This window comes from Hirundo rustica, chromosome Z (assembly GCF_015227805.2).
Source record: "Hirundo rustica isolate bHirRus1 chromosome Z, bHirRus1.pri.v3, whole genome shotgun sequence".
Lineage (NCBI taxonomy): Eukaryota > Metazoa > Chordata > Aves > Passeriformes > Hirundinidae > Hirundo > Hirundo rustica.
This window is the reverse complement of record NC_053488.1, coordinates 62,893,797-62,916,308: the sequence shown is the minus strand read 5'-3', so window position 1 is coordinate 62,916,308 and position 22,512 is coordinate 62,893,797. Positions and strand designations below refer to the sequence as shown.

General features: G+C 36.3%; 1 protein-coding gene across 5 annotated transcripts in view; it reads left to right on the top strand.

The window, feature by feature from the left end:
- The window catches only part of DMXL1 (Dmx like 1), a 76,516-nt gene that overhangs the window by 2,800 nt on the left and 51,204 nt on the right, over nt 1–22,512 (top strand). For 4 of the 5 annotated variants that reach the window (XM_040091114.2, XM_040091113.2, XM_040091112.2 and 1 more), the window contains exons 2-9: nt 7,232–7,357; nt 10,771–10,848; nt 12,947–13,025; nt 13,506–13,638; nt 15,710–15,776; nt 18,435–18,610; nt 20,007–20,196; nt 21,688–21,856. In XM_040091114.2, coding sequence (XP_039947048.1) covers nt 7,232–7,357; nt 10,771–10,848; nt 12,947–13,025; nt 13,506–13,638; nt 15,710–15,776; nt 18,435–18,610; nt 20,007–20,196; nt 21,688–21,856 — 1,018 coding nt within the window. Of the gene's footprint in view, nt 1–7,231; nt 7,358–10,770; nt 10,849–12,946; nt 13,026–13,505; nt 13,639–15,709; nt 15,777–18,434; nt 18,611–20,006; nt 20,197–21,687; nt 21,857–22,512 lie in introns of those variants that run through there. The other variant, XM_040091115.1, reaches the window with a different exon arrangement.

Here is a 22,512-nt window from a genome sequence, read left to right as displayed (position 1 = left end):
GATTGGGAAGGAGGTGGAGGGGAAATCTCTGTTAGCAATAGCAATTTTACAAGTGCAAGTCCCAAGACTGATAAAATGAAAGTCACAAGAGAGTGACTGTTTGTAGGGGTAGAAATATATGAAAGAAAGATTATTTACAAGGATTATTTCAATGGAACCAAAATATTTCCGTGAAAGATTTCCTCTGTGTGTGTGATTAAACTAATTCTGGACTTGAGACTGGCCATGTACAATTGATAGAACTGGGAACTAAATATCTGAAGTTGAAAGGCATTTGGAAAATTTGTGTTGGGGTGGGTTTCATAGCTTGGTCAAGACCGCACTGAGTTTTCTAAAGATACTGGGTTGCATGAAAAAGGTTTCACCTTCTGCAAAGTTTTTTTGATAAATAAAACTAATTTCTGTAACTCAATGATATTGTTACATGTCTGTCTAGAAGATACTTAATATTTGCACTTAGAACACCTTGGACTTCTGTAGTCCAGAAAACTGGGTTATCATATGAGGCATTCAAGAAATTATACTGTTTACATCTCACCTGCTTCTTGGTTGGTATTTAGTAAAGGGAAGGGATTTAGTAAGGAACCTTTTTAAGAGGTCCTTTTTTTTTTTTCCTTTTCTTACATAATATTTCAGTTAAGCTGCTCTGAACTTAAGATATTATTGTTTCTAAAGTGAATTAATCTTAAAAAAGATAAAATTTCCTTATGCAACAGTGAAAAGTGCAGTTTCAGTGAAATATGATTCGAAGTGCATGGCCCAGTGATTTGGTACTTATATATACTATAATACAGTTGTAGTATAATACTTAAGTACTTTCAATAAATTAGAAAGTTGGGTTTTTTTCCCCAAACATGATATCTTATTGCTTAAAATTTAGTTTAGTGTCCTAATAGAAGAATTCAATTATTTTGAATAAGATATTTAAGTGGAATACTTAGACTAGTGTAAGTTCTGAAGCAAAAGTGGGGATGGAGAGAGACCATACAAAAGGAATAAAATAATTCAGCAAGGTACCATGTGGCTCATGGTGACTGCTTAGAGTTTGACCATTCTGTGCACAGGGCAGAAAAATATAGCAATTATTGCAGTATCATCTGCTTCATAGACTTGTCTTTAGTTTTATCTGGACTTTTACAGAGTTCTGCATCGTCTTTCTAGAATATGTTCATCCCGTATGTGCTTGAATGTGTTTATATATTTGTATCTTTATAAATACGCCTGTGTGCATGCATGTTCTGCTGCATTTAGTCATGGATAATAGCTGCACTTCATGTAAGAGACGTAGGTTAAATAAAGTTTGTACAAGTTGTCCAAGGTGATGTGTCAGCCCTTAGGTAGCTGTAGCAGAAAGTAGCTGTAGCAGAAAATATAACCAAAACCTTGTATGTCAGTACATAGAAATACGTCAAGAAGGTTGATTGTAAGGGAAATTAAAGTGTTAGAAGTGCTGTGCTGTGTGAGAGGTTGAGGCCCACAATTGTTTACTTTCCTTCTGTCAAGAGTAATTTCCCAATACCAGTCTCAGATTGTGAGTTGTGTATGTCAGACTTTCACTTTAGAAAGAAATCAGAATCGTTCATATTATTGTCTGTACTATTTCCCATGGTCTTAAAGCACTGTTTCAGTCAAAATGTCTGTTAGTCTTCTTCAAAGAAAAATTAATTTAGAACTAAGAGCCAACATTGGATTAAAAGAATGGGCAGAATTTTTGTGAAAACTCACTTCTGCAATGCAGAGTCACATTTATTTTCACAGGCCTGGAACATCTTTCACTCCTAAGTTCAAGCTTGTTTGCTATGTCAGCAGCAAGTTAAATCCAAGTCCTGCAGCTTGAGCTAGTTCTATCTTGTTTATTTCTGTAACAGAAGAACAAAGCATTGTTTAATAAACATTCCTAGTACAACGTAATATGATGTTATCTGTTATCTGCTTGTCTTATTGTGCAAAGACAACTTTCTTGTAAATGTTCTAGGGCATGCTTAAGGTGAAAGGCTTTTATGGCCTGCCAACATCAGACATAGAGGCTCTGCTTGCTTCAAAAACTTGTATTAGAGTTTTAATATTACTATTTTTAAAAATTAATATATATTTAGGAATTCTTTCACTATTCAACTCTATGACAGCATTTTGTGCCATGCCCCTCCCTCCCTTTCCCTTCCCTCCCCACTAAGGACCAAGTAGTATAGGTAAGTGAACATATGTATGCATATATATGAAAAGAAATATGTGTGTGTATATATATATACACATACAAGAAATTCTTACACTGGAATCACTTGCACTTTGCTTAAGAGAGGACTGGAATTACCTTTTTTCCTAGTTACCATTGCTTACAAAAGTGCACTTATTAGCTCCTGTTAAAATGAAGATGAATGGCATGTGAACGATCATGGACAAGTCTCACAATAATGGACAGGTCTCACAATAAAAGTTAGATGAAGTGACTGGTAGGCAGAATTCATTCATGTTTTATCTGGGACACTCTTAGGATATGGAAGATATTTCTTACTCCTGAGTACAGTCTTCTTATGCTACCCTAAAATACCTCTGCAGTGAATTTAAAAAAAAAAAAAAAAAGTGTAAAATTAATCCAGCAGTTAATTTTATACACTTTGTTTAGAGAAGTATCTTGGTAAGATACTGCTACTTAGGAACCTCATTTACACCTGGAGTCTGGGCTCCAGTGAGCCCATACATCTCTGGACGGATACAGTCTAATGGATGAGTTGCAGTAGGGACAACAAATAAGCAAAGGAAGGACACCTTAGGAGGAAGGGAGTACACAAGCTTCCCTCCTAAGGTGTCTGGTCAGTGTGAGGAATAATGAAAATAGTGGGCAACAGTAAAAAAGGGAGTCAGTTTTGCCAGAAAACTTAGTCACCTTCTTCTTCAGACACTTTTTCCATTCCAGTATAAAACTTGCGTACTGTCTGCATCCCTTGCCTTTTGTCTTTGAAATTGTGGTTCTCCTGTAGGCAAACATTTACTCAACATCAAAAATAACCTCCAAGTCATTATCTTTCTGGTTGGCTGTAGTTATATTTGGAAGCTCTTTGAAAAGGTCTTTTTTCCCCCTTTCTATCTGTTTGGGAACAGATCTGCTCTACAGGCTGTGGAGCTAGCTAGTGGTTCTGCAGCGTATTGGGCATTGGGAAGCCAGTGTGAGCAAGCATGATCTAATCTATCTGAACAGACTGATGTCCAAAATGATTCCTTTTTTCCCCCCCAAATGGCAGTCTTTTCAGGTCATGTGTAGAAATACTGCAATGTAAGGGTGGAATAATTACATTTTTCTTCTAAAACCAAGATTTTGAAAGGGCGCTTGTCTTACCCTCACCTTCTTACAAGTGCACTTACAATTGTCAGGACTGAGAACTACTAGTATTAGAAGATACTCGCCATGTTTTTATCAGAAACTTCATCCCCAGTTTGACAAATTTTTATTTTAGACACATGGCATATTAAGTTGTTATTATGATTTTTATTAAACATAAAATAATATCATGTTTAAACACAGCAGAAGAGAGGAGGAGGAAAAGTTCTTGGTTCATATTCGTAAAGGGGACACCTTCAGACAACAGCAAGTCTAGGATACTTCAGTACTTCTTTAAGCTACTCTTGTCCATCATAGCCCGGGTTAGAAGGAGCTAGCCTGGATTCTGAGTTTTGAGCAGCACAATATAAGAAGGATATGAAGCTATGAGGGAGCATCCAAGGGAGACAGTGCAGGGCCTGGGACGAAAGCCATATCAGCAGTGACAGCCTGGCTAAGAGAAGACCGAAGGGAGACCTCATGACAACCTACAGCTTCCTCATGGGGGGAAAATGAAAGGACAGGACTGATCCCTTCTCTCTGGTGATCAGTGACAGGACTCTAGGGAATGGGCTGAAGTTATGTCAGGGGATGTATAGGCTGGAAATTATGAAAAGGTTGCTCTCTCAGGGTGGTTGGGCACTGGAACAAGCTCCCCAAGGAAGCAGTCACAGCACCAGCTTGAGAGAGTTCAAGAAGTGTTTTGACACTGTGCTTGGGCGTGCAGTGTGATTCTTGGAGCTTTCTGTGTAGTGCTAGTAGCTGGACTCCGAAGAACTTCATATGTCCCTTCCAGCTCAGGATATTCTGTAGTAACTGTTTTAAATCTTTTTTCCTGATGCATTGATGAATATGTTGATTCCTCAAGTCTCCAATGTATAATGTTTGATAGTTACTAACAGAGTTCTTTCAGTGCAAAATGTGAAGTGTGCTGAGAACTTAGGAGTTACTGGTCTCATTAAAATAGTTATTTTATGAATTGCATGATTTCTACTAATGGTACATGTTACTGCATATGTTGGTCCCTACTCACTATGGTGGAAGTATGGAGCTTTTATATGAGGTTTAACAACGCCAAGTGCAAGGTGCTGCGCCTGGGTTGGGACAACCCTTGGTATCAATCCAGGTTGGGGATGAAAGCATTGAGAGCAGCCCTGCCCAGAAGGACTTCGGGTGCTGGTGAATGAGAAGCTGGACGTGACCCGGCCATGGCACTCACAGCCCAGAACGCCAAACGTGTCCTAGGCTGCATCCAAAGGAACGTGGGCAGCAGGGCAAGAGAGGGGATTCTGCCCCTCTGCTCTGATGAGACCCCTCCTGGAACACTGCATCCAGCTCTGGGGTCCCCTGCACAGGAAAGCCATGGAGCAAATCCAGAGGAGGGCCATGAATATAATTAGGAGGATGGAACACCTCTCCATTCGGAAGGGCTGAGAGAAGTTCAATCTGGGAAAGAGAGGGTTTAAGGATTACCTTATTGTGGTCTTCCTGTTTCTGAAGGGAGCCTAAAAGAAAGATTGAGAGACTGTTTACAGGAACGTGTAGTGACAGGACAAGAGGGAATGGCTTCAGACTGAGAAGAGGTTTAGATGTTGAAAAGAAATTCTTTACTTGACTTTATTAGTGAATCAGTGGAGTAGTTGTTCAGAGAACCTGTGGATGCCTCATCCCTGGAAGTGTTCAGGTTGGATGGGGCTCTGATCAACCTGGTCTAGTGAAAGATGTTCCTGCCCATTGCAAAGGATTTGGAACCAGATTATCTTTAAGGTCCCTTCCAATCCAAACCATTCTTTGTGTACTGTCCTATGATTGTGATGGTGGCATGAGGTGATTTCAGGCTGGTCTGTGAAGCTAGGATGAGATGGGAGATAGTAAGTCATTGAAGTACTGAGGAGGCCTAGGGGGACATATGCACTCAGCAGATGGGCTTCATACAGATTTTGACACTTCAGTCTTAAAAACATTTTTTAAAAGGCTGTGTCTAGGTTTCTGTGTTATGTCTTTACATGGAAACACTTCTTTTTTGTTTGTTTTCCTTAAAACCGTCTCAGTCCAGAACTCTAAATTCTAAAAAATGGCTTTGAGAAAATTGTAAATATGGTATTTCTGAATAAGCTTTTTCTGGTGAACTGTGGACTTAACAGTGAGTCACCAGATGAGATTGTTTTTAACTGAAGAAGAAAACAGTCTATGGCGAACAGGTCTGAAGTTCATGCCGTCACAACATCAAAATAATTACTTCAACATTTAAACAAAAGTTACTACTCAATTTCCGCTTTTGGAATGAGTTTGCACTTAGATTGCTTTGGAACCTGTAGTTCAGTATGCCAATTAGTAATAAATGCTGGTCTTTAGACGGGAGGAATTATGCTGCTTGAATGTCTTGAAGCTGAAGGTGGAACTGGACAGGAAGGGGATCAAAAACCTACCAGTAATAAGTGATCATAAATAAATATATGGTTATATTTAGTCTGCAGAATTATAAATAGCATTTTCAGTTATGAGGTGGTGCCTGGTGTTCTGCTGGTTGCAGTGTGATAACTAATATTGGCTGAAAGTGCTGAACACAGTGTTTTGGCTGAGACTTTTATGAAGCATCAGTTAATCCATTGTGGGGAAAAAATGTCTTTGGACCGAAATATTGATATTTTAAATATTATTTATTTATTTATTTTAAGGTGTGTAATGGTATGATTAAGTTTAAGTCTAGGCCAGTATTGGTAAAAGTACTCTTTCATGTAAGACATCTGAAAACATGATCATCAGATTTCAAATTTATTTTGAAGTATAAATTCTATTAATCAAGCCTTCAATTATTCTGCTTATGTTTTCAAGTCCATGATTTTTATTTAATACATTAGAAATCAGTAGAGGAGTTGGCTGTAAGGTATGATCATTTTTGTCAGTGTATGGGAATCTTTCATCTTCACTTTCTATGACACTATTCTGCTCTTGAAACTTTTAGTCAATTAAAATGGTATATTTTTGATCCTTTTATCATTCTCTTGCTAACAGAACACTTGTTTGTGCTCTTAATGTTGTTGCTGTCTTTCTGAGTAACTTTTTAATGAGTGTGCATTCCTTATTCTAAGACTTTCATCCTTAAATGCTGCTTTCTTCTGGTAATTGGATGATTCTCCTCACTGTTGTTTCCAGAAGTTTCTCCAGTGTTTAATATTTTCCTCTCTTTTTATCTGTACTCAGTATCTAAGAAAACTTCCCAGAAGTTAGGAAGAAATTTTGATTCAAGCATTGCAGGACTCCATGAACTGGCTGTGTAAATGTGTTAGATATATGAACATACTCAGTGACAATATAAACTTGAGAGAGTAGAATTAATGCAAGTAACAGGAGACTCAACAAGTCTGAGAGGACAGTTTTGCTTCTGTGAAACTAAGCTTCATGTTGCTACTCTTTTGATTTTTGCCTGTACAAAGTCCTTACTAATGTTTTAGTAAAATTTTGTCTCCTTAATTCTATTTCCCCTTTTCATAAATTTCAAAAAATAAAAGGAAAACTTCTAAAGTCTCTGTCTCCAGTCTAAGAAATGTATTACTTTTTCCTACTTTGCAAGAACTTTGTTTTTTATGCTTTTAGTTGTTTTTGTCTCCATTTTTTTTGGTTGTTTTTCTATCACAAAACACTGTTTGGTTGTTATGCAAGTCTTATGATGCACTTGTAAGCATGGAGAAAGACCAATTTGCCACTTCTATTGCTCAGTTTTAAATTGCATTCATCTGTATGTTCTCTGCAAACACCTCTTCTGACTGTATAGTGTTTTACATGCATGGGGTGCATGGACTATGCTGTTTCATGCATCACTGATACGCTGTAAGTAGATAAAGCTTTTCATTATTTTGGAGTGCTTTTTTGTTTTCTTTGAAGTGTTTTTAATTTTTTTTTTATATACTTCAGGCATATGCATCGGGATGTGATATTGTGGTACTGGGGACTGACTTTGAAAGATTACAGATAATCCCTGGAGCAAAACATGGAAACATTCAAGTGGGATGTGTGGACTGTTCAATGCAGCAGGGGAAGGTATGTAGAGCAGTGTTTCTAATAATGTTCCAGCAGTGTTATGTTAAGCACCTTCTTAGGAATGTGGATGCTTGCAAATTAGGGCAAATATACAGCAATGAATGAAAAATGAACAGTAAAATTACTTTGCTTTCTCTTTACTTGTAAGCACCACAGTAAATGTGAAATAGTAACTATAGATATGATAGGTGGTTGTGGAAGATAGGTGGGACTGCACAGAAGGCTGTGGATTCAAGGCTACATTCGGGGCAAGAATTTCACTAAAAGATTACTAAGTTGGAAGCAAAACTAATTTCTTCACTGTGGCTTTTCACTACTGGGCATGTCATTGACATACATTGACATGTTAGTGGCTGGCAGGAGATAAGTGCTGCCACAAAATCACTTTCAGGTTATCCAGAAAAATGACATCTCTTTATAGCAGTTCATAAAGCCTGTCTTGGATGGGGTTTACATTCTTGAATTCTTAGGTTTTGTTTTTCTGTAGGTAGGTCTGCATCAGAAATGTTGTATTTTTGACAACATTGAGTTTTAACTCCTTTTGACAGAACTTTTTAAAAATTTTTCTGTCAGAGTGAAAAAGAAATAACCAGGTAAATGTTCACTGGGATGTCTCAATTATGTAACACCCCATTGGGATGTCACAGGGATTAAAGTGTTGACCAGTTCACTAGGAGCTCTGGATAGTTATTTGCTTATGTAAGAGGGGTTTGTCAGCTTTCTGCTCATTACTACAAGCCTTATGAGCTGATGAGAGCTTTATTCTTGTGTCTTTCATGAGACAAGATCCCTGATGGCCTGTTTGTGTTTACATGTGAACACTGTGCTGATGAAACCCCAGCCACACCCTATTCCTGCTTTTTAGCATTTGAGTGATAAACTCTTGCAGTGGTAGTAAAGGAAAACAAATGAAAATAAGGAAATGTTCTCTGTGTCTCTGGCACCTCACAGCCGTAGTCTGCCTGAGTTTCTCCACTGGCTGCTGTTAAATAGAATTTTTTTTATGTATTCACTGAGCATTATTGCTCTAAATTTGCAAGTTCGTCTGGATTGTGTGATACCAATTTTGCATGCGTTTAAATTGTCCTTGAATTGTAAATGAGCACACATGAACATATCATATTGTCAGGCTTACTAAGCTTCAGCATTTTTTAATTTCTTAAGTAGCCTTGTGAGGTCATTTAGAATCAGCAAGTTGGTATTGTTTGCTGTAAGGAAATTGAATGTGTTTCTAAAGTGCTAAAGTACGAAACAGTGGATGGGTAGGAATTTACTTTTTGACCAGACTTATCAATGCATTTTCAGGTCATTCTTAAAAGGATGGAATTTCTTCTTAGACATTCTTCATCTGTACTGACACAGAGATTCCACTTTGGTTTGCCAAAATGTACAATTCCAATGCTCTCAGTGTGTCTTCATAGAAGTACTCCAGCTCTCTGACCGTTTTTGTGTCCCTTCTTTAGACCCCACAAGTCCATGTCTGCCTGGTGCTGGGGACACTGTCTGTGGTGCTCCAGGTGGTGTCTCACTAGGGTACGGAAATCACCCCCCTCACCCTACTGTCCACCCTTCTTTTGGAGCAGTCCAGGTCGTGGTTGGCTTTCTGGGCTACAGACACATGCTGCCAGCTCATGTACAGTTTTTTTGTCCACCAGTACCTCCAAATCCTTGTCCACAGGGTTGCTCTGAATCTGTTGATTTCCCTAGCCTGTATTGATAGTATTGATTCTGACTGACCCAGGTGCAGGCCCTTGTACTTACTGAAGTAGATGATGTTCACATGGTCACACCTGCCACGGTCGCTCTGGATGGCATCCTTCCCTCCAGCCTGTTGCCTGCCCCACAAAGCTTGGTGTTGTCAGTGAACTTGCTGAAGGGGCTCTCCATTCCACCATTATTCTTTTTGACAGAGTGCAGCTCAGTGAAGATCCAGGCTGAGTGCAGAAGTTGCTCTGGACACCACAAGTTGGGCATTTTGGAATGCTAGTATTAGTTTATCTTTAAAACCTGCTAAACAATAAAATAGGACGAAAAATGTCCACATTTGGAGAAAATGAGAAAAGAAAAAAATCTAACCAATAAGAGTTTATATAAATTTTTTGCTGTTGGGGGTGGAATGGAATTATTAGAGAATAGAACAGTAAGTGAGGTAGTTAAGGAGAATTAGAGAGGGCAGATATTAGTCTGAGAAGCAAAATGCCTGAAGAAACTTTTTCCTTGCAAATGTGATAAAATTGTTCTTGGCATTTTTGGGTCAGGCTAATGTTAGTAGGATAGAAATTTATTTAACTATCTGTTCTTCTAATGTAGAGGGTTTCTCTTAAAGCTATAGATCTGTGGATTTTAGGATCTGTGCGAATCTCTTGTGCTTGTATAGATCTTAGGTACGATGGTTTAGTTTGGTTTCCTTTCAAGCTTTTGTGGTTGATACTGGAATTGAAATATATTTTATAAAGTGAACCTAACTTTCTTTATTAATGTTAAAAGAAAACCGTGAATACTTTCAAAGTCAGAATTTTGCAGAAATAGAAGATTGATTCTTCCAGTGTATCACCATATCTGTAGATGTTCTCCTTTTAACAACCATCACTTCAGAATGCAGAATGCCCATTGTTCATGACCTATGCAGACTCCTTAATTTTCGTAAATCTGTAATTCAGAATACTTTTTTGGCAACATTGCCATATGACAGTTCTCTCAGGCTCTTTGCCTAAGGTCTTTAACATACATTTGGTTTGTTTTGGCTCTTCTTGGCAAGTCTTCTAGGCTTGCTCTCATATAGATACCTTGAGATCAAATACTGTTAATTTTGTTTTACAGCAAGTTTGAAGTGGGTGATAATCTGTGATGAAATAAGACTTTCAAACACTGACTTAAAACTGACGTATTGCAATTCTTTTTGAACTGTTTGATGTTCACCTTTAGAAGTAGTTTTATTTGCAGTTTTCTGCATTGGGTGTTTTCCTTGCATAGTTTGAACCTTTTGAAATGACTCTTAAAAAGGTAGCCTGTTCTAATGCTAGAGAAGTACACATAAATTACTCTGATTGTGTACTGTTTCTGTGTCTGAGAATGTGAACTCTGCAAACTGTTTTGAGTGTTTACATAATTTAATATGCACAGAATATTTCTAATAATCTGATTTTTAAAAAAAGTACTTGTCCCTCTATGCTCTCAGTAGCTCATGGTGGTTAATGAGTAAATGGAGGATTGTATTTTTAATATTGACAACACTAGGTTAGTGATTTTTGGTAAATGTAATTTTCTGTTTTCAAAAGGAAATGGGGATGTGAGCTTCAAATTTATCTACAAGCAAGGTTAAAAGTAAAATCAGCCATTTGTATCTTGTTCTTTTTTGTTTAACTTGTTTCTTTTATGTGTGTTTATATACATATAAATGTGTATTACTTTAGATTGCAGCTTCTTATGGAAAGGTGATTTGTATCTTTGAGCCAGTTAGCATCTTGAAGCAGAACAGCAGTCATCATAATGTAAGTATTTCATCAATCCTTAATTGTTTGAGCAGTTACAAAGCCTGATTGATTTTACTGGTTTGCTTTAAAGCTGGAGGGGTGTTTTTTATGTCTTCTTTTAATGCTAAAATAAAGTTGAGACATAAACGTGGTCCTTGGGAACGGAAAATGGTGGGATAAGGACAGAGGCCTGTAATTTGAAATAGCTTTAAGGAAGATAGGCTTTACTATAATGCTTCTTACTACTTGCTTATGCAACCCTGCAGTTCACAACCAAAATGTTCCAGAACCCAAAAAGATGTACACAGTGCCATTCTGCCATGAGTGTAGCTATTAAAATAGGTGTTCCTTTTTGAACCATCCTATGTAGCCTTTATGTTTTGAGGTGTTTTACAGTTCTTACTTTTACTTTTCCTTACGAAATTACGTGCCCTAGGCCAAATTGTAATAGTTTCAGAAATCTGTAGCTTTTTTATAATATCTGACTGAATGATTATACTTCAGTGTTATAATGGTGAACAAGAGCAATATTTATTCTCTTGGAGCTTACTTTTGGTGACAGTGGTTTAGTGAATCGTAATTTCTGAAGTGAATCTTAATTTCTGAAGTGAACCTTAATTTCTGAAGTGAATCTTAATTTCTGAATAATAATATGATTTAGGGCAAGCGCCTTAACCATGCTTCTTACTTGAAGAGGCATATGGCTATAATTAGGAGCATTAGATTCTAATTAAAGTCAGTTTGTTGATATGAGAACTTTGACAGCAATTGCTCAAGGAGCTTCTGTCTCCCTCTTCAGGGGTTTGGTCTTCATTTGTATTAACAAGTTGTTTGTATGACCATCTAGTGGATTCTCCTCTTGGTACTAACCAACTCAGTCATAAGATTCTTGGTGTACATGTAAACTTGTGGTATACTATGTATTAATTAAATGGCTGGGAATGAGCACCTATGTAATAATTTATGTCACTGGAAGGCAGTGGAATAAAATTACAGTAAGGTGTGAGTTCTCACACTCTTATGAACACTTTGGATATACTGTCCATCTACCTCATTTTTCAATCTATGTTCTTCTATACTGGTAAACAGTACACTTACTTTGAAATTTCAGAATTGGAGTAGTAACTGTAAGCAGTAGAGGAAGCACTCACCACCCGACATTTACTTTCAAATGTTTATAGTGGAAGAAATACTCTGTTACTTTGTTCTTTCAGTTGACTTTTATGCAAAGGTTTCCAGCATATTGTTCAAAGTTATTGTAGGATCGTCTCTGTCTTCCATTTACTGGAATGTTCAGGGTTAAAAAAAAAAAAAATCCCCAAAAAACCAGCTTGGCAAATACTCTGTTTAGGTCCTTATATGCAGCTACTTCTTACCGTCTTTTGCCAAACTTCTGAAAGACTGAGTTATATTTTAACTTCACATCTGTTTTACGTGATGCTTTTGAGTGAGGGAGAAATACTTTTTAAAAAACCTGTGAAATATGAAAGAAGCCTGTTGGCTCCTAATGTTATTTCCAGAAATGTTTCCAGTTTCTTCTATAAATCAAAACATCAAGCCTTTGTAGTCTATTTCAGAAACAGACAAGATAAATACTTTGTCAGCTTAATCCTCAGCTTGTTCTAGAGAGTGAAATAGTGATGCAAAAGCTAAAGATATTTGACTGTCCTGTTGTATATTAAAAAAGAAAGAGTGGAGGGGAAGTATCCTAGGTATTATTTTGACTTTTCTGAACTCCTAATTCAGTAATGGTGCAGATATCGAACACCAGATATATTTAACTTGTGTAATTTTTGATATCCTTTCTTTGTTCCAAAAATAAAACTTTACTTCCTCCTAAAAAATTCTCAAATTCAATAGAGATTTTATATACTAATTTTTTTCAATCTAAACTTTTAAAATAAGAAGTTAAAGAGCTTTGTAAGTATGGTCACATTAGTGAAAAGGGTTTTGTTTTAACATCAGAATTAATCAATTTTTATTAGATAAGCAGCAACTTATGTTAAACATCTTCATAACATTTAGAGAATGAAGATGTACTATTTATATTATAAAAAGAGGACAGAGGAGAATGAAGTGTTTTCATGCTAATGTTTGTAAATAATTAAAATTTCAGGTGTTACATTACCAGTGGCAGAAGAATGCTCAAATCTCATTGGAAGCCATAGCACATAATCTAACATGGGATCCCACAGGTACAAACAGATTAAACTAAACACTTTTCTATTTGATACTGCACTGAACTTTTAAATTTAGATTTTGTTATTCCTCGTGGACAAGGAAAAGGTTCTGTCCTAGCATTTTAGAGAACAACCAAAGTGGAGTGAAATACACCTTTTGTCACTTACTACAGGAGAACTGACATACTGAGAGCATCTGTATGGTTTGACTCGATTATTCTTATCTGAGCAGATAAGAAAGCATGGCTTAAATAGTAAATATTTGTTGAGAAAGAGGAATGTCTGCAGTAGACCTAGGCATTTCTTTTTGAGAGTAACTAAAATTTGACTAATTTTCATGGTTTGAACTGTAGATGTTAGAAATCTAGAAAAGGTGTATCAGATTTTTTTTTCTGCAGTTTCAGCTTTGCAGAACTTTTTTATTTTCTCTCTCTTCAAAAAAGTCTGTAGTTTGCTACTTGCTTGTAGTTAGATTTTCATATATATTTGTTCCAGGTACTCGCCTTCTGACTGGTTCCAGTTGTCTTCAACTTTGGTCCAATGTTTCTTTGGAAAACCCTGCTGACAGTGACAGTACTGAAAGAGCAGGTGTTGAACTTGGAGAGTGGAGATGTATCTGGCAATGCAAGTAAGAAACCCATTTTAAGACAAGTAATTCCCTTTTCTTTACTGATTCATATCTTTGAGATTTAATACTTAGTGTAGTTGAGTGAAATGCTATTGCATACTATTACTTGATAAATATTATTGGTGTGAGATAAACTTTAATCGTATTTCCCTTGACTCTAAGAGGAGAGTGTCACACAATATCAGTTGCAGTTGGTTTTGGGGCAGGTTTTCAGTTACAGAGAGCACTAGTAAAATACTGAGGGAAGGCTAATCTTGAAGCTCTCCAATAGGCACTCTTCCTTGTAGAAGAAATAAGGTGAAAGCTGTGTAATTGAATTATGTTGTGCTGGCAGTACTGATTAAAATGTACTTCTTTTTATGTTCAGTGTACTCCATTGTTGTTTCCTTCTCACACATCCCTCCCCCCTGCTTTCTTTTTTACTTTTTCTGGGTTTATTCTGGGTATTTGGAACAGTTAAAGTTGATACATTCTCTTTTAAGTGTCTCTGAATTCTCTTCTTGTATTCATGTTGATTTTGATACCTGCATTTGTATATTGTACATTCAGAAGAGTGTTTGTTTAGTATTTAAGTTTATAAGACAATCTGAATCCTTCTGCCATGGACAGACTTTTCTAGTACAGTCGGGTGCATTGTTCATGTGGGAGCAATGTACCATATGCCCATCCAAAGAAGTTTCCCAAAGTGGCTGACTGGGCAGACCCACCTGAAGTTACTCTTTGTGAAGTATTTAGAATTCTAGTAAATAGTTCTGTAGGTAGTTTTCTGGGTGTACCAGAAAAGCATCCATTTTATGATCCTTGAGTTTTTCATTTTTGTCTGTACTTGAAATTTTATCAATGTTGTGTTTAAAAACCCACGATCATCCAAATGACAGCTGAAAAACTTTTCTTTCTGTGTGATAAACTTTCCAAATACAAGCAGTTGAAGACTTACTCTGTTGTTTAGACATCTTTGAGTGCTCATCTCTCAACCTGGTAACTAATTCCATTGAGTATATGGCTTTAGAGTTCTGGTAACAGTAGTCAAGATCATACAGAGAGTGCTTTTCCTCTGTCTCTTCTGTAACAGGTTTTGCATTTGTATCACGTATAAAGAATTACAGAAGTCGTCTCAACTCTCCACCTGTTCTCTTTTAAACTCTCTTTGTCAGAGATAGAGCTGAGTGTTGCCTTCTTTGAATGAGTAGTTCCTAGAAAGGATCAAGAGAACTTGCACTTCTTTATGCCTTTTATGCCTGTATGTCTTCTAGCATTTGTACTGCAATTAGATTTAAAACCCTTGTTCTTGTTCACATAATAAATGCATCCTGATTTCGTTGACCTTAATTTAACTTGATCCCTTTTGAAAGGTAGGCCTCAACAACTTGTTGGAGGTGTATTCAATTCAGGATTAAAATGTACACTGTATCTGTACTGTGCAATTAAACTTTTGTATGTTCTTGTTGCTGTTAATGAGCTTTGTTACTTAGTCAATAACTGGGCGCTTCAAACCCTGTGAAAGAAGCTTTTTTATTAGTACATCCAATTAACATGAAATGCTCCAAAAGTTAAGCACATAATTAGGTTTGGAATATTTTGGTGCAGCATCTAGTCGCAGTGTGGCCATTCATGTAAAAGCTACTTTTAGATACTTTTTAACTACATTATTCCTTTTACACTTGTTTGTTTTGTTAAGTTGTAATTGTAGGAAGTATGAGAGGTGGAGCGGTCTTTGATAGAAATTGGAAGATAATATGGTACAACAGAGACCAGTTTGAGATACATATAGTCATGAAATGAAAGTAGAGCAGTTTAATCTGTTAGCAGCTGCTTTTCTGCAATGATATTTTTGAATATCGGATATTCAGCGACAAGATATTGGTTTTCTGGATCACTACAGCCATGTGTTGTCCAAGGGTTTACATCTTAGTCTTTTGGACTTTGTGTGAAACAATTAAGTTTTAACAACACAGTACACACTTGTATTTGAGAATTAAAAAGCTTTTATACTTTCAAGGAAAAAAATGTTTCTAATTCTATAAAAGTTGTTAAAATTTGATTTCTCTTTTTAATTGTCTTTATTCCATAGAACTGCTTCTCAAGTTTGTTTAATGAAATTCTCGCCAGACGGGGAGTTTTTTGCTACTGCTGGAAAGGTAAGCGTTTTTTTTTCATTATAGCTTTGTACTAATTCAGATATGGTATTAAAGCAAACTAACAAAAACAGATTAAAAAAAAAGAAATTAGTTTATTGAAAATTTTTTTCATAGTTTTTTTCATGATTTTGTGTAGTCTCTCTATATGTCTTTACATTTTGTTAAACTTGAGTTTGGTAGAAAGGTAGTTCGAGGCAGGGAGGTAACACATCAAATATTCACTGCTTACTATTCTAAAATAATAATTTTTAATTTGTACCAAATTATAAGGCATCAGAAAAAGAAGAGTTTTGGGGAATGGGGGAAATCTGTGGATGAGATCACTGCTATTGAGATATTCTGCTAGTGAGGAAATATAATCAAAATAGCAGAAAATATTTTAAAAATCAAAAATAGCTCTTTTATATGTTTTTGTGTAAACATATCTGTATGCCATTTTGTGTCTGTAGAAGATAATTCACATTCCCCTCCAAAGGTGTACTGGCAGCAAGTTTATAACAGTGTTCGTGGTCAGTCTCACTAATTCGTTCCATTTGCTCAACATTGAGCAGTTTATCAGCAAAAGCAGAACCCCTTGGCAAAATAAGCAAAAAAAAAAAAGAAGTCAGTCTTTTGTTTTCCTGAAACAAAATTACCTTTTATTTATACTCCAAGATTGTTCTTCAGGTTTTGTTAGAGAAGTCAAAGCAGCAGAAAAAAACAAGAACATGTAGAGGATTCAGAGAACAAATGTCACAAACCCATATGAGAATTTATATTACTTGTTAAGGAATATGAGTGAGAGAAGTTGTTTTCTGCATGAAGTTTCTGCTACCAGCTAAAGAACCTAGGAGAGGCTGCAGAGCTATTGGATTTAAAAAAAAAAAAAAAAAAAAAAGGCGACTATGTAAGGCTTATATCTGATATTAATATTGCTGATATTAGTGAAAATCTGGTTTAAGCGTCACAGAATGTTGAGCGGTAGTAACTGGACAGAATGTGTTTCAGACTGAAGAATAAAAGACAGTTTTGCAATTTGCTCTAGTCTGTCTTGGAAGCATGAGTGAAAAATTAGTGTGTACACATAAAAAGTGGTTAGAACAGTGTTTGATTTAGTAATAATGTGGAACTTGGCTGTTTGAGTGATAATATTCCTTTACACATGCTTGAAAAACAGAGTTGAAGGTGATTCAGTCTGCAAATAAATCTTCCTTTTGAAAGGTAGTTGTCATGCATAATTTTGTGACTCAGTTATATGCATCAAAAACACATCTGATGAGTAATGCATGTCTTTCTTAGTTGTGTTTGTTTTTTCCTTTAAAGCTCGCCATTTCAGGTTATCATGCTTGATTGGAAGACTAACTTTTAAGACATTTGCTATCTTTAAAGAAGAGATAAAGATGAATCAAATAAAATTGCCTGGAGAGAGTACTCCAGGAGAGTACTCCAATTAACGAGCTTCCAACATAAAAAGTGAAATACTAGGCTTTCTTCGTGATAGATTATTATCTGTATAAAATCAAAGCAATAAGTTCTCATGTTCCATTCTTTTTGTGGTTATTTGAATATTGTATCGCTTGCTATATGTTCTTTGACACCTTTAACCATCACAGAAAGGAGTGCCATTCTAGCCATGTTTCAGATAAAATTCTTTGATGTTTTATGTAAAAAGCAGGTGTTTTGTTATTGTCAGCAATATATATATGTATTCCACCTTTTTTTCATGGGTAGGAGTTAATGTTTATTTTACGAGTCAAATGTAAATAGTTTAATGGTTTCTAATGTTACAATTTGATGGAATGGTGGAAAAATGAATTAATCTGCAAATAGCTTATATAAGGTTAATATTATTGCAGAGTTTTTAACTCTAATATCTTATGTCCTGTTATCTTACATTATAAATTCCTTGAAAGCAAATTGCTGAATAAGTAAGAAAATTAGTAAGTAGGAAAATTAATAACATATTTTTTACCATAAATGCCTAAGTTAGTTACCAGCCCAGAGATTTTTTAAAGCACATCTTTGTTTCTATGTCTTACTCCTTTACTTAATTTTTCCTGAGGGACAGTGCTGGTCAGCAGAACCAACTCATCCTTCCCCCAGCAGGGTCATGTTATGCACACCTAGGTTATTTCAATATTTTAGTGCCATTCCCATTTAATAGTTGATCAACAGCTTGTGAATCTAGGTCCAGATTAATTTATCTAGTCCTTGAAGATGTAATCAATTTATGTGTGTATCTGAAAAAAGCAGGCTGAGCAGTACTGGGCTTGGTTTTTGAGATATCATCCATGACCTTTGTTTGTTTTCCTAACAGTTAGATTTGTGCAGGAGATTTGGGTGGTTTTCTGACAAGGTAGAATTAGTTGTATTAACATTTGAATACCATCTCAGGCTAGTGCAAATCCTGTTTTTGCAACTAAAAATTGGCAACTAATCAGAAGGACCTACATGAAATCCAAATTAGTAATGGCAAGAGTTAAATGGAAGCTCTGCTCATGTGTTTTCTTTAAGATCGGGTTTTGAAGTTGTATTTAAGGAACTGTTCCTCTCTGATCAGAAAAGCATTTTATTTCAAAGAAAAATGAAATCTCAATAGATGTACCCAAAAGTACTTGAAGTGCATCGTATTCTTATGCAAGGTAGTCTTATTTACTGTCCTTTTTTGTCTTTCCACAGGATGACTGTCTTGTGAAAGTATGGTACAACACAGAGAGCTGGCGGTCAGCCATAACATCACCTGCTGCCAGTCCAGAAAACCAAACAAAAGAACTTGATTTTTCATTTGTTTATTTGGCTCATCCTCGATCAGTAAATGCATTTTCATGGAGAAAGACTAGTAAATTCATGCCACGGTCAGTAGTTCTAATAACTAGTTCATAAATTGCCAAAAAACCACCCCAAACTGTACAGTCTGCCTGTCTCTGCAATCAAGAGTCACACAATTGTATGGTTTGCTTCAATTATTGAGTATGCACACCTTTTATACTGTTTCTGCTCTTGAGAGGATGGTATACATCGACTTACCTGGGAAAGAACTGAAAAGTTAGAAGTTTCACAGACTGACTTAGGCATTGAAGTAAATGCATAATCAGCTCTTGAAAAGTCATATCTCTTTGCATTTTTTTTGATTGCACCACGTAACCATTCATGCATTCAATCCCAACTTGTCCTATCCTGATGGAATCAGAGCAAAAGTCCTGTGACTTGAAGTCCTCTTTCGCATACATTCAAATATTTTTATGTCTTTTTATTTGTTTCTCTACCTAGCTAGAGACTCTGTCAGAAATAGTATCTGGAAATTAAAATCGAGTAATCATTTGGAACTGGTATCTTAGCGTGTTAGGGTGGTGTTCAGGTGATTCCAAAATAACCCATCTCTAGTTTTCACCAGTACTTAAAATCTTAAACTGAAGTAGCTTTAGCAGTTTTGTGGCCTGCAACCTTTTTTTTGCCATATTATTCCAAATAGTAAACATATTTGCATACCTTTGTATTGAGTAAGTTTATGTTGTTCTTTATACCAGTCTTTAGGACTCCCTAAATCCATTGCTACAGTGCTTACTATGTAGGTCACTTTTGAAAATCCATATGCTCCATGATTCCTAAGGGAGTTTGCTGCTGGAAGTCTGATCGTAGCCTTTGAGCCTGAGTTAGAGCTAAATTGTGAACTTATATGACCTGGAAACCTGATGATTTGTGTAGTATTTTCCAGTGTCTAGTTTAGGGTAATTGGATTTTTGGGCTATATATTTAGCAGAAGTTACACTTGGAAAAATAGTCATTAAGAAAAATTCCTAGATTTAAATTGTCTGTTGTATCCCTGGTATTACCTGAGTTTCTTTCCTTTGGATATATGATTTTTTAAGTGGCAGGTACCAGTAAGATCTGGAATTAAGATCAAGTACCAGAATATTACTAGCTTTTTATGTGAATGATAAAAGATAAAAGATACATGTTTTGCTGTTATAGGTATGAATTTTTCTTTAAATTGAAGTCCACAATTTGCTGTTGCGCTGTTGTGTGATGACATTTGGGGTAATTTATAGTCAGATACTTGAACAGAGGGGAAGGCCTTTCCTACATAATTTATTTTCCTAACAATGTATTGATGAGCTTTTCTTGCACCAGTATCTGTAAGTTGATGCAATTCCAAAAACTGAAAGTGGAAAACTGTTTGGAAACGTTGGTTTATTTTGACACTGTGTAATAGTTAGCAGCTTCTTCACTCCTTAAATTTTCTTTCATTAGTGGTGCTGTCTGCAATGTACTCCTGACTTGCTGTAAGGATAATGTTTGTCGTCTCTGGGCAGAGACTTTGTTACCCAATGACAGTCTGTTGTACGAGGGAGGATACAGCAATTGGAGTGAAGCAGCAAACTTCACAAATAACTTCAAGAGAAATATTTCAAGTAAAGAAAAAGTGCAGAGTGCGTTGGAGGTAAGAATTGAAATTGAACAGTGAGAGCAAACACATGTACAAACTTTAGACAAGTTTGTAATTTTTAACTCAGACATGTATCACAAGCTGAAATCCCTTATCTCAGAGATATACATAAAATGTTATGAAAGGGTGAATTTCCGTGAAATCTTCCTTGGGCAGACTAAGCTGATGGCTCTTGAGCTTCTCGCATTGAAGACACACTGTTCTAAAATCACAGCTGCCTATTTTCATTTGGTGACTGAAGAAGAATGCTTTGCAGTATTTAGTTCAAAGGGCTAGGAGCAGTATGGAGCACACATTATATATAGGTCATGTGAAACCCAGGGGTGATGCTGTCTTAAAACATATGGGGCTCACTTGTTACCTCTGTAGTTGAGGGATGTTCCCTCTGACTTCTGCAAATGGAAAAACAGTAATGTGGAGGGAAGAGAGATAGCCTTACAGCAGAAAGGCTATCTCTGTGCTGTAGTCTTCAGAGCAGACTGCTCGTAAGCATTAAGGCAAGTCATTCTTACCAGGTAGTTGTTTTCTAAGCAGTGAGAATCAGAAAGAAAGTGTAGCATTAGTGGTCTGCGTCAAAGGTATGTGGGCATTATGCTTTTTTTCTTAATGGAGTGACATATTTAGCATGCTCATAGTGCATGCTATACCTGAAAAATAGTGCAGCATACCTGAAAAATATGACAGGCTGAAAGGCACAACAGAGCAAAGAAAATAGTTGAAGGGAGGAGAAAAAAGGAAGCTGGAGAAATTTCTGTGTTCCTGTGGGAAATAAGAGGCAACACTGGAAAACAGAAACAGCAATTAAGTGAGAATTGAGACAAGACTGACATGAGCATGCTGTGTAAAGATGAAAAGTGCAGCAAGTGAAAAGGAGTACCAAGAGTGTAACTCCATCTTGAATATTATGTACATCTGTGTAACTTTGGTTGCTTACATAGATGTCTAAAGCAGAAAAGAATTTTGAACTATGTTAAGTCAGTCTTAAAACCTGAATATTATTCTTTCCCTTGGAAACAAGTGTTTGTATAAAAGAGGAAGAACTTAGAAATCACTGGGGCCTTTTGAGGGGTGTTGAAGTGCTGATTTAATTAGATCCAAACTATGGATCCAGTTTTGCAGTCTGAAACGAGATAACTCAGTATTGCTGCTTTGTTCAGAATCCTGAAGAAGCATGGTGTGTGTTTATGAGACACAGGAATATTTTATATGAAAGTATAAGAACTGTATGAATGTTGTCTGTGTATGGAAGTATGAAGTAGTTACTACGTAAAGATATTTTATGGGTCTTTGTAAATAAATCCAAAAGTACTTGTTTCTCTCTACTGCAGACTCAACACAAAAAATTTTGCAAGCAACTCCACTGATTCTTTAAGTTAGCTTTTAAGTTGAAAAGTACCATTCATTGGTGCCTAGAAAACCACTTATAGATTAAACCTGCTTTTTCTTTTTGAAAGGATTTAAAATGATACCTTATTCTTCATGCAGTTAAATCTGAGGCACTTGCGACGAGGAAGGAGGAGGTCAGGTGCTGTTGTAGCACATACTGGATATGCACTGCATCAGCAAGATCCTCATGAAGCTCACAGGAATATTCCTCCACATGCAAATGCCCTCTGCCACTTCCATATTGCTGCCAGTATCAATCCAGCCACAGGTAAGAAACGTAATTCTTGCTATGAATTGAACTCCAGTTGCTGTTAGTTATGTGTTCTCTCTGGAAACTTAGCAGATGTATTTGCACAGTATATGATCATGCAAAATTGCTAGCATGTTGATTACATTTTTGCATGAAAGGACTTTCTACAGTAATGAAATTATTTGAATAAATTTCCACTGCAGTTGTACTTTTATTTTGTTCATCTTAAAGTGAGATTGATAGTGTGTAAAATGGAAAAAGCTAAATGTTTGTAACTGGAGTTAAAATTTACTATGAACAGTGTGCAATACTGGGAGCACACTGGTAAAATAAAAAATGTCTGAGCTTCTTAAAGTAGGCACCTCACACTTACATGTTGAAACCACACATTTCTGTACGTCTGTCTTGAACCAAACAAAACATGCCTACAACCTGCATTCCATAAACTTTGATATTCCCTTGCACTGGAACAACATATTGATAGGGGTTGTGGAAAGTCTCCTACAGCTTCTGATACTTCTGTCTTTATTATCTTTGTGTGTGCTGAAAATGAAGTGCATGTCTGCTCATTGAAAAACTGAACAGAAATGCAATATAGATGGCCTTTCATGAAGGTTCTGATGTGGTTTTGTGTCTAGACTTAAAGAACAAATATACTATGTAATTCTTTTCTG